Source organism: Balaenoptera musculus, chromosome 9 (genome assembly GCF_009873245.2).
Source record: "Balaenoptera musculus isolate JJ_BM4_2016_0621 chromosome 9, mBalMus1.pri.v3, whole genome shotgun sequence".
NCBI classification, from domain to species: Eukaryota; Metazoa; Chordata; class Mammalia; order Artiodactyla; family Balaenopteridae; genus Balaenoptera; species Balaenoptera musculus.
The window spans coordinates 92,651,396-92,668,209 of NC_045793.1; the positions used below are offsets into that span (position 1 = coordinate 92,651,396).

At 40.1% G+C, this 16,814-nt stretch overlaps 2 protein-coding genes across 3 annotated transcripts in view; one reads left to right on the forward strand and one right to left on the reverse strand.

Annotated features, from left to right (window-relative positions):
• The window catches only part of PNPLA8 (patatin like phospholipase domain containing 8), a 146,275-nt gene that overhangs the window by 92,304 nt on the left and 37,157 nt on the right, over positions 1-16,814 (reverse strand). The window lies entirely within an intron of this gene.
• Positions 8,926-16,814, forward strand: part of NME8 (NME/NM23 family member 8) — a 33,427-nt gene continuing 25,538 nt past the window's right edge. Inside the window, exons 1-5 of the mRNA XM_036863021.1 lie at positions 8,926-8,994; positions 10,355-10,394; positions 10,473-10,530; positions 10,729-10,835; positions 13,434-13,505. Coding sequence (XP_036718916.1) covers positions 10,362-10,394; positions 10,473-10,530; positions 10,729-10,835; positions 13,434-13,505 — 270 coding nt within the window. The 5' untranslated portion in view covers positions 8,926-8,994; positions 10,355-10,361. The remainder of the gene's footprint in view (positions 8,995-10,354; positions 10,395-10,472; positions 10,531-10,728; positions 10,836-13,433; positions 13,506-16,814) is intronic.

Genomic DNA, 16,814 nt, shown 5'->3' on the forward strand with positions numbered 1-16,814 from the left:
GGAAGCTGCTCACACAACAGATAATAAACCAGTGACCTCATAAGTCTGGTCAGATGGAGGTTTGTGCAAGTGTCTCTCAATCTGGATGATGATAAACAATGATATTTCAGAGTGAAAATTATTGAGATGGAGAGTACTCTAGATTTCAGAGATCAACCAGATCAAGGATAGATCTTCTGATTAATTGATTTCACTGATAATTTTCTTTTCCTCTCAACCAGTTATTTTGCCACTTGATTGCAAATAGATATTCAATAAAACTCTGTGCATAAAAAGTTACTATTAAGTCCTCCATTTACAAGGAACTACAACAAAGATAAACTCTCTATCTACTTTACTAATACTAAACCCAGAATCTTCAGTGCTTCAGTCTTAGAAAGGGGCTATCAGCTGGATCAACTACTCTGAGCTGATCCGGTCAAGGTCCCATGAGGAAATGATGCTCCACACAAATCAGGATAATTCAAGGATAACTCAATGATGAGAACTAGTTATAAAGAAGTGGATACAATGCAGGGAAACCAAAAACAATGGTACTGCAGGGCTAGCAACCATAGTGCTGCCACTATCCCTATGCCCAAAATGGTAAACAGGGAGAGTGGTGACCAAAAGCTGGAAATAGGAGTAACATGGAGTGAGCTGCTTTGAAAGAAGCTATGACCTTAGGCTGACAAATCAATCATCTCAAGGCAAAGCTGCAGAAAATAAACCAGTGGAATAAATACCACCATCTTATTCTTCTCCATCCCTCCAATGTTTTGGATGTTCTCTGTTGGCTGAATTCACCAGAAGCCAGAAGGCAAGGGAGACTGTTGAGGTGGTTCATACAAGTTAGCTTCTCTGGGCAGACAGCAGGGTAGAGAATCATGGAGAAAAATGTTGACAAACCCCTGCTTTCAAAAATATTCCTTAATGAGGTCATTGCTCCTAAAACAGAAGCAAAAAGCAGAGATCAAACTTGGTAGTAAGATGTGATTTTAAAAAAAAAACAAAGATGATAAAATATAAGCTGGCACATTTCAAGGAATAAGCAACAGAAAAATTTCAGAAATGAAGGTTGTATTGAAAAACCTCATAAAAGAGAACTGAACTGTTTAAAACATAGTAAAGAACCTGGAGATCAGGATCAGTAAAAGCAAACATAATTATATGAAAAAATTTTTTTAAATTGAAAAGAATTAGCATGACAATGATGGTTGTGGAACACAGAAAGGGAGTTCTAATACACACATTGGTATCTTCTTATTAGTTGTTATTTCATCTTTTTTTACAAATACACTTTTGCTGGGTATAGAATTCTAGGTTGACAGTTCTTTTCCTCCATTATCTTCTCACTTAGAGCTTTGGTTTCAGGGTAATTCTGTCCTCATAAAATGAGTTTGGAAATAGTCCTCTTCTATTTTCTGGAAGAGTTTGAGAAGGACTGGCATTAAGTCTTCTCTAAATGTTTGCTGGAATTCACTTTTGAAGTCATCTGATCCTGGATTCTTCTTTCTTGCAATGTTTTTGATTACTGATTTCATTTCTTTACTTATAGATCTGTTGAGATTGTTCCTTTCATCTTGAATCATTTTATGTAATTTCTATGTTGGTGGGAATTTATACATTTCATCTAAGTTATCCAATTTATTAGTGAACAACTGTTCATAGTATTCTGTTAAAATCCTTTTTTATTTCTGTAAGCTTGGTAGTAATTCCCCCACTTTCATATCTGGTTTTGTGTATTTGTGTTTTCTCTCTTATTTTCTTTGTCAGCCTAGCTAAAGGTAAGTCAATTTTTGTTATCTTTTCTAAGAATCAACTTTCAGTTTTGTCGATTCTCTCTGTTCTTTATTTTATTTGTGTACACTGTAAATTTCATCATTTCCTGCCCTCTACTAGCATTCATTGTAATTTTACCTGGTTGGATGTTGGATACTTCCGTATTTTTATAAATATTCTTGAGCTTTCTTCTGGGTTGCAGTTTGATCCTTTAAGGTGTTGTTTTTAAGATCTATCAGGCAGGTCCAGAGCAGTATTCCATCTAGGGCTATTTATTTCACACTATTCAGGCAAGATCTTCTTGAGTACTATACCTAATGTCTCATAAATTATTAAATTCTTCAATCTGTCTGGTGGGAACATGTACTATTTCCAACCCTACGTGAGCAATGGGCACAATTCCCACTAATCCTCTTATATTCTTCCTTCCCTAGACAGATCAGTACTCAGCTGAATACTCAGGAAGGGATGGTTATATAAATGCCTGGAGTTCTCTCTCTGCTTTGCTCTCTCCTTTCTGTTACTCTGCTCTGAAAATTCTAGCTGCCTGGATTCTCAGCTCAGCCTCCTCAACCCAGGAATTCTGCCTGGTTCCACCTGGGTTCTCCCTCCCTATGTGGCAAGCTAGAAACTTACAAGGCAGTAAACTGAAGCCGTCATAGGGTTCATCTCCTTTATTTCCCATCTCTCACTGATCACTGCCCTTCTTTACCTGATGCCCATCCAAAGCCTTGAAAACCATTGTTACATGTATTTTTTCAGTTTTTTTTTATTGTTCCAGGTAGTATGTTAAATCTGGTCTCTATTATTCCATCTTGGCCAGAATCACAGGAATTTAATATATGACAACATGTCATAGCTATGCATGACCTTCTTTCTTATTCTGTGCGCTGAGCAATTTGTCTCAGATGATATCATGGTGCTAAGATGACCTACATATAGATGCTGTAATCAAATTTTGTTTCTTTCTTTTATTGATCAATCACTGAATCATCCGTGTAAAAGGATATCAGCATTGATCATCTGAAAACATTTCAGTCATGTAATTCTTTTCCCTTGCCCATGCCCCCCCTATCTCCCCTGCATTCTTTCTCCACCATCTCCATTCAATTCTTAACAGAGATAGGAATTTCTGTGAAAAGCTACTTTTGCAAGTTTTAGGTAGATTGGACTTCCACACAGGTTTGCTAATCAAAATACTTTAGAGCTATATCTTTGCGTGACAAAAGATAACAGTTACTGAATGTTCACCATAAGCTGGAGACTGCTCTAAGCATTTTATATCTTGTAAATCATTGAATCTACACAGCAGTCATTAAATAGGTTCTATTATTAGCTCCAGTAAAGACTACAGAGAGGTTAAGAAACTTGCCTAAGGTCACAAAGACTACCATATCTAATATTGTTTTATGGGGATTTCATAGAAAAGTGTGTGTGTGTTGGGCAGAGGGAGGAGCACAAATTAGCTAGAAAAAGCCTTAATGTAATAAGCTTTATTTATTCACAAATTACTGACCACACAGAGCAAGGGTAATTCTGATTGTGCTATTATTCAAACCTAACGCTATTGTGCACAAGGGCTTTTGCCCGATTACTTGTTTCCTGGGGATTCACCAATTCTGTGGATCACAATGCTGCTCCTGATTTACCTGTCAATAGAGGTAATGAGTCTTCTCTTTCCATCTTGCCATCCTAAAAGCTGAACTCATGATTTTCCCTCCAGGTCTGATCCTCCTTTCACATCCCTCATTCATGTGAAATGAATTCACATGAATTCACATTCATTCACTCACCCAAACTTGAAACTCAGGAGATTTCTATAATTTCTCCTACCTGCTCCCTACGAAGCATCCCTGAGTCCCATTCATAACTTCACGAGTCTGTCTCTTTCACACTGTACTTCTGGTCTCTGCCTTCACTGAGGTCTTTAGCCCTCCTCTCCTGGGTTGCTCCAACAGTCCTCTGTCTATTACCTCCTGGTCCACCTCCCCAACCACATCTGCTTCAAATGCCAGGCTGATGTCACCATGGTTTTCCTAGTATTGAAAACTTTTTATGTCAATCATGGATTGTAAATCCTCCCACTTTAAACTTTGAGAAGCTTGACATTGTTTTCACATGGAGCCCATATGTACTATCTTGCTTATGGGACCTTCTGTGTTCCAGTCACAGTTGCCCTTTCCAGGCTCATCACGACCCCACGTGGATCCTTAATTTCAGGCAGAGCATCACATTCATAGTTCTCTCTATGTGTCCGACTCTTTCATCTCTGTGACTCGGCACAGGCTGTTTTCTCCACCTTGAAGTCACCTTCCTCCCTTGTCCTCCCTTCATCCCAACAGCCTCACTCTATGGTCCATGCTCAGTGCTACCTTACCTTCTGTTCTCGCCTCCAGTCCTTTTTGGAGAGCAGAGGGAGTAATTAATTATTTTTATTTGTCTTTTGCAAAGGCTCACGGACCAGATCCCATGATGTCCCTTCCTTGTTTCCAGACTGAGTTATGAACCTTCTCATTAACTAATTCCCCTATTATCCTATGCAGACCTCTATCATATCAACTTTCCTCTGGCATGCTAAGACACGGTGCCAGAGACTGAGAGCAGAGAAGAAACTAAATGATATTTCTTTCTATGTCTTGTGTCTTCATTATTCTCAGAGCCTTAATTTTGTATTTAGTGGGAAAAGAGAATATTATTATTCAGATGACATTTAAATTGGTATCAAAATCTGGAATTTTTTATCTAAAGGAGATAGGGAAAATTAACAAAAATATGCATATATTTCTCCTAGATAGACTAGTTTGTTTCTATCTCTAGCTCAAGTAATGAACTGCAAGTAAATCCCTAAACTATTTATTTTCTTTATAGTCTAATTACCTGCACCAGATCACTTGCATTTAAAAATAGGAGATCTGTGTACCCTCACTAAGGAGTTTATAAATGTGTCAAGAATACCTGCTATTTCCAAATGTACTAATTTGCCAACTAAGTTTTGAGTGTTTATGTGCAAGTGATGAGGCCAGGTGCCAGAGAGAACCACAAGAGGAAGAAAGTAAAGTGAAAATAATTCAGCAATTCAGCTACCCAGTTCCTCTCCTCTGGGTTTTCATGTATATTCAGAGATCCAGAGAACCTACAAGTAAAACAGTAAGGTGCTGATAAACTTATGACCCAAGAAAAAAACTGAATACTATAGATAGTGCTGCACGAGGACCAAAAAAAAAGGCAGGTCAGGGCAGGAAAGAGCACTTTGAATGTAACTTGAAAGATAATGTCAAATACATACAAGAAGCAAAACAAACTACTACTAGATCCTTCAGGAGTAACACTCTCAGGGGGTCTTTGGCATTTCTAACTTACACTCTTCTATAATCAAATATAAATATACTTTCTTTTAAATAACATTTTCAGAGTGCACTTGTCCTTGAAGTCTATACTAGGAAGACCCAAATCAAAAGCTCAACAAGTTTATGTTTCAAAGCCTCAACAGTCAAGCTTTTTGCAATTAGTAGGAATGATGTTTAAAAACTCAATTTCACCTATTGCCTTGCATGTCTTGAACACTGGTAAATGTCTGTGATCATTTGAGAATAGATTGAAGCTTCTTTTTGTAGCAGTGATGTTTTTCCTTAAATAGTAAAATCATTATGTGAAGACTTTGAAACAGGTGCATGAACAGTTGTGGCACCTACTAAACGCTTCCTGTAGGTGCTGCACAATAACATCTTTTTGGGTTAATACGAGAAATTTCATTAAAAAAAATTTCCAAGTGCTGCACATGGGTTGGAGTACAGGAAGCAACTATAGGGTTTAGAGATGCAAATGACCTTTGTAGACAGGATCCTTATTCCCATAATGGACCAAGTAGATGAGCAGAATTACCTACAAGAGGATTTCTGAACAGGACCTTACAATCAAGGATATATATCAAGGGTACGTATTGTCTCTACACTTCACCTTCTGGTGTTATAGAAGGAGTGGTATATATTTTTGATAACTGCTATTTCACCAGGGTTAGGTTGTCAGTAAATTTACTCTTAGGTTCAACCCAATAGTTGGCATAGAGGAAGAGGCTCCTAAAGAGGAAAGTTCTGGCACCTGTGTTGCTGCCAACATGAGCCCAAAGGAAAACTTTGGTTCCCCAGAGGTTAATCAGATGGCTTTCTGGGGGAACTTATGAGAAGAACTGGGATAAAAAAAACTAAAGCTTGTGAAATGGGCTCCAGAAATTATGTGACTAACTGTTAGCCTAAAATCAAGAAATAGTTATGTATGTTAAAAAAAAACAAACTGCGAATGGAGCAGTGCATGGTGTGAGGTGTGTTCCCAGGCTGCTCAGGATCAGGACAAACACGAGCAGGGAATGTTGGTAGTCAGAGTTGTATTTGTCTTTCTCCAGCAAATCAGAGAAATAAAAAGTTCGTGAGAAAGATGCCACCTTAGAAGAACAGAGTGACCCATGTGAAACTTGCTTAAAACAGGGAATTAAACTGGAAGCTACACACACAACTTGTACTCCAAGTATAGATATTACTAGTGAGTTCACCCCCATAAAAGTGGGTACAAAGTAATTCCCAGGCCAAGTCAGCCACTCACCCTGTCTATTACCCTCTGAGGAGGGGTGATGAGAAAACACTCATCCTGGGGCAATGGGGAAAGGAAGTTAGACCACTGGAAAGGCAGTAGCTAAGGAAGCCTCAGAAGCACCATCTCTAAAAATTATCTGCTGCAGGAAATTAAAGAAAACTTGAGGAAAGTTTGATTTTTTAAGCAAAAAATCGAACTATGATTTTTAAGAATCATAAAGTTATAGGGAAGGCAATAATCACAGGGGACGCTGTGACGAAAAATCAGCAGGTTAATATCCAGTCAACATGGTTGACTGAGCTGGCGCAGAAAGATGCCCAGTTTAGGTCTAAATAAAATACTGAATAAAATAACTCAATTTTTAAATTTCAACAACTTTTAATTTAGCTGAAAACGAAGGGAAAGAAAGACCTAGGACAGAGAAGCAAAAGAGGAAACTGAAGTCATAGGGGTGAGCTGACTGGAGCAGAAAGATTTCATTGGAGTATTAGAATGGAAAACAAGCCTTAACAGATGTGGCTGGGATTCTGATATCTACTTCCCTGTAGGTCCACATACTACAGGGTTGAGAGTCCATAATTCACAGTTAGCTGCAACTACTTGTATACTGCTGGAAATAAAGACGGGCTGTCCCATTTCTGAAATGGAACTATAAACATTTGCCCTCCAACTGGTTTAGTGGCAGGAGTGACGTGCTTGTCATCCATAGGAATTCTATGTGGATAAAAAGTCACTGATGAGAAATTCAAGTCCCAGAATTGTGCTAGTCATAGATATGGATTTGGATTTTCTGCTAAGGGAAATAGGAAATCTAAGCTGAGAAATTAACATACATATCGTCTGGTGGTCTAAATACTGATGGGCCAGGCAAAGGCACATGGGACATCATTGTGTAGCTATGCTTCCGCAGTCCTGTCACAGGGGCTCATACTAAAAGCAATCCATGCTGGATGCAAACTGTTATATATAGACTGGATAAACAACAAGGTCCTGCTGTATAGCTCAGGGAACTATATTCAATATCCTGTGATAAACCATAATGGAAAAGAATATGAAAGACTTCTCTGGTGGCGCAATGGTTAAGAATCTGCCTGCTGATGCAGGGGACATGGGTTCGAGCCCTGGTCCGGGAAGATCCCACATGCCGCGGAGCAACTAAGCCTGTGCACCACGACTACTGAGCCTGAGCTCTAGAGCCCGCGAGCCACAACTACTGAGCCCGCGTGCTGCAACTACTGAAGCCCGCACCCTAGAGCCCGTGCTCTGCAACAAGAGAAGCCACTGCAATGAGAAGCCTGCGCACCGCAACGAAGAGTAGCCCCCGCTCGCCACTAGAGAAAGCCCACGCGGAGCAGAAAAGACCCAACACAGCCAAAAATAAATAAATAAAATAAATTTAAAAACAGAAAAGAATATGAAAAAGAATACATATATATATGATAACTGAATCACTTTGCTATACAGCAGAAATTAACAAAACATTGTAAATCAACTATACTTGAATAAAATTTTTAAAAAAGCAATCCTTGCTAAAAATTAACTCACAGGAAAAGTCACAAACACCAAAAAAAAAAAAAAAATCACCATGAAGAACAGTCAGCTGACCCAGTGCATTGGGTAGACTTGTATCCTAAGAATAAGAGAAAACAAAGTAAGCTGAAAAATGTTAAGGTAAGCATAAATGATAGAATTTACACGGCATGAAAAGGAGAGTATGTTTTTTTAAAGTTACTTTTAAAATTTCCTGATATAAATTCTGCAAATGACATAATAAAGTAAAACACACACACAGACGCGCACACACACCAAGGTTTTACAAGACAAAGAAAGATGGTCCAGAAGAACTGCCCCAGGTTGGAGAAGTGCAAGGAGAGGACAACTAAAGGTAATGTGGGACTCAGGATGGAATCCCGGACCAAGAAAAGTTCATTCTTAGGAAAACGGAAAAGATTTGTACGAGGTCTATAGTGTAGTTAACACTTTATCAACGTTAGCTTCCTGGTTTCAATAATTATACCATAATTATGAAAGATGCCAAGCTAAGGGGAGAGGGTATGGTAGCTCGGGGTACTACTTTTGCAATTTTCCTGTAAGTCTAACTTGATTTCTAAATGATTTTTTTAAAAAGAAGAGCAGAGGTAGGCGCAGGAGGATTTGGAGAGACCGGCTGGGCTGGACCTTGGCGAGCCCTCCGCTCCAAGCCGAGGCACACAGGTTTCATCCTGTACGTGGTGAGCGGCCGAGGCAGAGACACGACGGAATCTGCGCGAGCGAGCGCACGCTGGAGGCGGAGGGGAGAGGCTGGGGGCGCCCGGACGGGAGGGGCAGCAGGAAGGGGACGAACTTCGGAGCCAACCGCTCTGTAACCGCTGCCCAGGTCTGCGCGCTGGAGTCGCGGTCCTCGGGTTGGGGGACAGGGCTCGCGGGCAGCCGGATGGGTGGAAGGAAACGTTGGCGCCCTCCGCTTCCCGGCCCATCCTGGTATCCATCCTCTGCCTGGTCCTTCAGCGGGACCAGCCGGGGCAGAGGCGGCCTGGGAGCCCGGCGCCCCCTCTCCTCCCCCCCACCCCCCCCCCGCCCCGGTCCTGCGGGGCGCCCCAGGGACTTGGACTTGGCTGAACTCACCCCGCTGAGACTCAGGCCTCGGTAAGGGAGGTGATTTACATCCCCCTTTAGTTCGTGTTCTTGAAACACCCCAATCTAGCAACTAGAGGAGGAACCCACACCCGTTGCTGGATGTAGTCTTGTTTGTGGTCACTCCTTTGTTTCACACTAGTGTCCGCTGTGACACACGCAGTCAGACCCGCAGATAAATGACCCTGACCCCCGTGAATAGGGTGTTTGGGCCTCACTGATTTAACAACTGCGGAAAGTTTACGTCTTGGCCCAGAGCACACTAGTGGCCTTGTTCTAAAAATTAAATCTTGGCGTGGACCCAAGAAAGATCCGTGAGCGCGTTCATAGACAATTAACATGTGTGCACACAGAGAGAACACTCCAGTATACCGCAGGCAAACAAACAAAACTCTAAGAAACTGTGACTCCTAACGGTTCTTTTTTTTTTTTTAGAAGCTAATGCTTTATTGCCGGTTCAGTCCCAGGAAATCTAGAGTGAAGGACAGTGGGTGCATTACTGAGCTGGCCATAGTTTCGCAAAACACGCAACTGGTTGCTCATCTTACGAACACCTTTTTTAAAAAAATGTTCATTTTTGGGCTTCCCTGGTGGCGCAGTGGTTGAGAATCTGCCTGCCAATGCAGGGGACACGGGTTCGAGCCCTGGTCTGGGAAGATCCCACATGCCGCGGAGCAACTAGGCCCGTGAGCCACAACTACTGAGCCTGCGCGTCTGGAGCTTGTGCTCCGCAACAAGAGAGGCCGCGATAGTGAGAGGCCCGCGCACCACGATGAAGAGTGGCCCCCGCTTGCCGCAACTAGAGAGAGCCCTCGCACAGAAATGAAGACCCAACACAGCCAAAAATAAATAAATAAATAAATTTTTTAAAAAACCAAAAAAACACCAGCTTAAAAATAATGATAATAATAAAATAAATAAATTTTTAAAAAATGTTCATTTTTTATACAATTTTTAAAGGTTACTTTCTATTTACAGTTGTTAAAAAATATTGGCTATATTCCCCGTATTATACAATACATCCTGGAGCCTGTCATACACCCAATAGTTTGTACCTCCTATTCTGGTAACCACTAGTTTGTTCTCGATATTTGTGAGTCTGCTTCTTTTATGTCTTACTTTGCTTCAGAATTACTGGGAGAGAAAGATACTACGGCTGCTGCAAGCATTTAACACAGTGCCCAGCCTGAAGAGTTCTTCAGAGACCCTGGCTTCTCTCTCTCCAGAAGAGGGGAAAGTGCATAATCCAATACTGCTGAAGGAAAACTTCTGCAGTGCGTAAGATGCGGCTTGAATGAATAAAGAAATAAAGAACATTATTTAAATTTCCTTTTACATGTTTTCTATTTTTCTTCCCTCTTTCATGTGATAGTGGATACATGGCAAGCAAAAAACGAGAAATCCAGTTACAGGTGGGCATGACACATCAACAAGTCTTTACTTGGTGTGTTGGCCCTTGAAGACCTTTGACAGCGCCTTCCTTTTTGCAGGCGGCCATCAATAATCAAAGCCTGTGGGAGGAGATGCTGCAGAACAAAGGCCTAACAGGTACTGGGGCTCCGCAGGTGTTCGCCATCCGGAGTTGGATCCAGGGCACCTCCAGGCACCCCAACATGGAGCACCGCTCCCCACTTCCCAGAATAAAAAGCTGCTCTGTTTTCACCCTGCCCCTGCCCCAGAGATTGGGATAAGCTGCTACTCTAGACTCTTTGACTCTGTTCTTTCACAAATATTATCATCTTCTAGTGATCGATGTTTACCAAGCCTGGTGTGGACCTTGCAAAGCAATGCAAACCTTATTCAGAAAATTGAAAAATGAGCTGAACGAAGATGAAATTCTGCATTTTGCTGTAGTAAGGCTTTCATTTCCATTAAACTATTATTTTCTTGTTACTTTATAGTCTCTTTAAGGATTGTCTTAATTTAAACAATCTGTCAACTCTTCAAAATGGACAGTGTTTAGTTAGCAGTTTTACTCTATATTTAGTTCTACTGGATCTGAGAACGAATGTAATTTTTAGCCCATTCCTATAATACTAAGATTATTTACCATGGTTGTGAACGTTAGAAAAACATAAAAATGGTTATCTGTCTATTGCCATACTTCTTTTCACTTGACCATGTGGTGTGTGTTCAGAATAAGGGCTGTAAATGCCTTTTACTGGAAAGCATTGGGTAGGACTCTGGTCATTTACCCAGTTAATTGTGAAATGGTAGCAATTTTACCCTCCCTTATTTGCCTCCCAAATGTGACAACGGATTAAAATATTACAGCCAAACTCATTAGACCCCAATGTATTGATTATTCAATTTATCCATGTCAGATTATCAACTGCTTAGAGCTTTGTTGTCTAATATGATAACCATTAGGCATAAGTGGCTTTTGAGCACTCGAACTGTGGCTAGTGTAACTGATGAACTGAATTTTTAATTTTAATTAATTTAAATTTATATAAAAAAACAGATACTCCATTCGGTTATTGTAAAACTTTTAAAATTATTTGGGACAGCATGGATATGTGAATATACCTCTTTGACTGTAAACTTTATGAAATCTAATTAGAGATCAATTATTTATGATTAAAATTTGGCCCACAAATTGAGATGTACTCTAAGTGTAAAATACACACTAGATTTTGAGGCCTTCATATGAAAAAAGAATGTGAAATATCTCAGTAATTTTTTACATCGATTACATGTTAAAATGATCATTTTGGGATATATTGGATTAAGTAAAGTGTATTATTAGATTATTTTCACCTGTTTCTTTTTTAGTTCTTAAATGTGGCTACTAGAGAATTTGAAAGTATATATGTGACTCACATTCTAGTTCTACTGGACAGCAACACGTCCAGACCAGTTCATTTCGTCACTATGTCTATACCACTGGGAAGTGCTAGGAAAATCTTTCCAAAGTATGTCCTATTCATAATGCTACCATCTGTTGAAATTAACAAAAAATTTTGTTCCTCTTCTGTTTGAGCACATCCAACTGTAGTACATTCACATAGATCGATACTATTTTTCTGCTATGACCAGCTCATCCACAGTGAAAAAAATTTGTCTCCAAACCTCTGTTGGGTGCAATGGAGGGGCGCCCTCTGCTGGATACTTTTTTTCCTGCAGTTTATCAGGGAAAGGGATCCTTTCTGACCTTGTAAACTTAAGTCCAAAATTGAAACCTATGAGGTTCATTACCTATTGAAATCACCCTAAGCTGAATGGTCAGTACAAAATTTTTTCTATTATGTGCTCCTTTAAAAGACTTGAAGACTTGTCCTAACATTGTGCCTATACATATAAAAATTCAGTAAATGTTTTATATTATAGTTTTTAAGGAATATTATTACCAAATGCTTTAATTGTTAATACTTTTTTATAATATAAAAATTGCAATGATGATGGCTAGACTACTTTTAAATGTAATCTTGGCTACTGTCTTTTAATATTATAGATTAGTTCCTTTCAACAATAGAGCCTACTTTTTTAAAAAGAAAGAGAGAGAGAGAAAGAAAAGAAAGAAAGAAAGAGAATGATGTAGAATTCAATATGCCAAAAAAAGATTACAACACAGCCCCTCTGGCTGGCTGACACAGGGCTGAGGGACCTTGGCTCGGTTCCACCCTCACCATCCTTGGCCATGGTTGAGGAACCTCTAGAAATCCCTGTTTGAAAACAATCGCCTTAGGTTCCAAAAAACAACTCTTATGTAGAAGACCCTACAACATAACGTATCCTGACAGCTGGCCCAAGGGATGTTATGTTAATATGCAGGAACATACTATTATTTAATATATAGTTGTTGGTAATCAATTTAGGACAACTTGAAATTTGTGAGAAAACTTTAAAATCAAAGACTTTGAAATCTGACAACCAGTTTATTCAAGAAACATTTAGGAAGCTCCTTTTCATGCATGGCCCTCTGCCTGATAAGGTGGGGGGGGGAGACATGTGAGGGTGAGTATAAAATATCGTATCTCTGTGCATGCAGCTCTCCAAACAGAGATGAGCTAGGTCCATAAAACGGTAGTACAATATAGAAAGGAACTATAGGTGCCCGGAGAGAAGGGTAGTGAAGTGCTATGTGGAGGGGAGATGATTTGCAGCAGGAGGGTCAAGGCAGAGTTCTTGGAGGAACACTCAAGCTGGGTTGGAAAAGGAAGGGCAGGAGCAGGTAACAAGGGGGAAAGTGCAGGTGGTGTAACGCAGTCCACAGGAGATGAGTTTAGCTGCAGGTTGGGTAAAGATGAACAGTGAGAAGTAAGGTTGAAGCCAAATGATGCAGGGTCTGAACTGCCAGAATGTGTAATTTGATTCTAAAAACAGCTATAACATACTCAGAAAATGTTGTAGTAAACATAAAAAAAAGTATCTCTGCATTTTTTGAATACAGTACATCAAATGACTTGAGTGTAGTGTCCTTTATTATTATATGAAATAATCTTTTTCAGGCGGAAGCTGACAGCGTTGTGACTTTGCAGCCATTTAGAGATAAATGTGAACCTGTTTTTCTCTTTTGTGTTGTAAGTATATTTATCATCTCAAGTTTATTATCAGATTCCAATTTACAGCTAAAGAGCAAGTAACATTGTACAATTACTGGAACTGTTTTCTGATGATAGTAACTGTAGACTTTTTTTTGCCTTAAATATGCTTGTCAATTAAAATATTTATAACTTGACCTGTAGGAGCTCATAACGGATTGCGAAGATTAGACTACCATTTAGTTGATCAGGGAAAAGAAAAATAAAATGGTATTTACCTTTCCTAGGGAAATATCAGAGACTTGTATGATGAATTATTACTTACAGGAGTGAAAAATTGGAAATGTCTTGGGTACCCAGTGGAAGAGAATTGGTTATAAATATTCATGTATACCAATACGAGGAAATATTTGTATGATCACTATCTTGTAATGTATATTGCTTTTATCTCTGTATTTACAAATGCATAGAAAGAAGGGAGGCAGTGTATTCACCAAAATGTTAATAGTAGTTTTCTATGTATGGGGAAAGGATGCGTAATTTAAATTTTCTTCTTATACTTTTCAATATTTTCCAAATATTCCAAGATAAACACAACGTTAATAATCAGAAAAACCTTATAAGTGCTGTTTTCTAAAAGAAGAATATCTGGGTAAGCGCTAACTTGTGTGATACAGAGCATAGCTGCTACACAGCTAAAGAATTGGGATAGTAAGGAAACACCTCCCAGAGAGGGTTTGGACTGTTCTCTTGCTGTTGAAAAGGCATTTTTTTTTGATATTATAAATAATTATTTAAAAAACACTTCTCAGATATAAGTTTTGCTTTTGTTAAACAATAATCTTACAGCTATTTCTGGAAGGTGAATGACTGTGTTAATTGAATTTAAAAAATTACACTGTAGGTCTTGCTGTCAGTTGGCTAGGAATTGGCTAGGAAGGATTTGATGATTTACGTGAGGGGTCAGCCAGCTTATTTGTAACGGGCCAGATAGTAAGTATTTCAGCTTTGCAGAAATACTATCTCTGTATTGGGTCACAGTTTGCTGACCCCTGGCCTAGATGGAGTTTAGGTAACTGCACGAGGCAGAAATGGGCTTGGCGGGCTAATGGGACAACGAGGAGGCTTTAGTAGCAGCAGCAGTTGGGAGCCTGGCACTGAGGAGGAGAAGCTGGGCAGGTGGCCACCAGGTAGTCTGCAGCTCTGGGGCGGCCATCACCTGCTGAGTGAGTCAGGTCTGAGCAGTAGAGCCATGCCCACCCTGAAGACTTCGGCACGTGGCCCAAAATCCTCCTTTCAACCCCACGTGCTGCCATCACTCTGGGACTTCAACATCCTGGCCTCTTGATTCTTCACCTCTTAACTGTCAATGAAATTTCCAACCACCTCCTCCAGTCACGCCTCAGACTTTGTTATCACCCGTTGCTCCATGTTCAATGTTCTAATTTAAGAATCTCCATGGGGAATTTAGTCAATATTTTATAATAACTGCCAATGGAGAGTAACCTTGAAACATTGTGTAAAAATTAAAAATTAAAAAAAAAGAAGAATCTCAATCTGTGACCACAAAACCACCTCTGCAGTGGGCAGCATTCTTAGCTGACAGCAAATTCAGCATCTCAGCAGGAAGGGCTTTTTCAATGGATATTAGAAAGCTCTTGGAGGTTCCTTTTAGTGGGAAATGGTAAATAGAGTGTCAGGTTTCATTCAAACCTTTCTCAACTGGAGCCTTCTTATTGGCCTTTGAATATGATTAAATCTTTCCAATGAAAAGAAATAATACCTCTTTTCGATACCATGCCCCTCTCCAGCTACCACTCACCTCTGTGCTTTACCTCACAGTTAAACTGCTCAGAAGAGTTTCTATATTTATTTTCACTCCATTTCTTCTCATCCCATTAATTCTTCAACCCATTCAGTCTAACTTCTTTCTGATTATTCCACCAAATTGGCTGTCGCTAATGTATCCAGTGACCAGTCTGTTGCTAAATATAATGAATGCTTTTAGGTCCTCATCATTTTGTACCTCTCAAATGTAGTAAATGTGGTGACCATGCCCTCCTTTTCGGAACATTTTCTTCTTTTGGCTTTTGTGACTTGGTTTTCCTTTTGCTTCCTAGATGCTACTCCCCCTCCCCCTTTCTCCTTTGCAGGTTCACCTTTCTTCACGCAGCCATTACATATCGACTTTCTCATGCTATATACTCTCCTTAGAGAAATTCTTCCACACACAGTTTCAATCATCACCTCATAGATCAATAACTCAAGTTCAAGTCTTCAGCTGGATCCTATACTTTGAGCACCAGACCTGTGTATCCAACTGGGCCCTTGATCTCTCCTCTGGTGTCTCAAGGGCATCTCACAATGAACCGGTCCAACAGCGGACTCCTCGCCCTCCCCACCCCCATTGGAAACGTTATTTTCTAGTGTGGCCTCATTTGGTGAATAACATCTCAACTTACTCAGTTTCTCAAGTCAGAAACAGAAAAGTCATCGTAGTGACTTCTCCTTAGGTCACACCCCATCCACACCATCCACATCACACCTCATCCACACCAGACCTTGGTCCTGTTAATTTCACTACCCAAGTCTTTCTCACACTCGTCTGCTTCTTTCCATTCTTTCCATCTCCAACGGCACTGGCACTGCCGTAGACTGAGCAACCAGCTCTCCCATCTTTACCTCTAGAATAGCTTCTGATTTGTATACAAACAGCTTCTCCCGCTCCACCTCTAACCCTTTCTCCATATGGTAGGTAAGATGATCTTTACACAGACCTTTAGCAGTTCTAATTGTGATCCCTGCCTGTGTTTAAACATTCCAAAGGCTTCCCACTGCACTTAGGATAAAGGCAGCATCCGCCCATGACCCATGAGGCTCTGCACGGTCTGGCTCCCCCTAGCGTTGGGCTTCGTCTCACACCAGGTATCCCCTCACTTTCTCCACTGGCCTTCTTATTTGCCATATTCCCTTCCAGCCGTAGGACGCTTGTGGCTCTGTTCCTTTTGCCTAGAATGCCCGTTCTTCTCCTTTTTATTTCTTAACCTATCCTTCACATTTTAAATTCCTGATATTGACGAAGTACCTTTGCTAATGTTCTTGATCGGAACAAATTCTTATAGATGCTCCCAGCTCTTTGTACCTCTCTTGGTGGTACCTCTCATGGTTGTTATCTCAAATGTGTTCGTGGGGTGGTTTTTTTTTTGGTAATTTAATTACATTAGGTACCAGGACTATTATTCCATAACATCATGCCTGATACAATGCTAGTAAACTGGTGTTTAGTAAATATGTGTTGAAAGACAGACAAGGGGAAATAGTATCAAAAATAATTAGGGGGAGTAATGT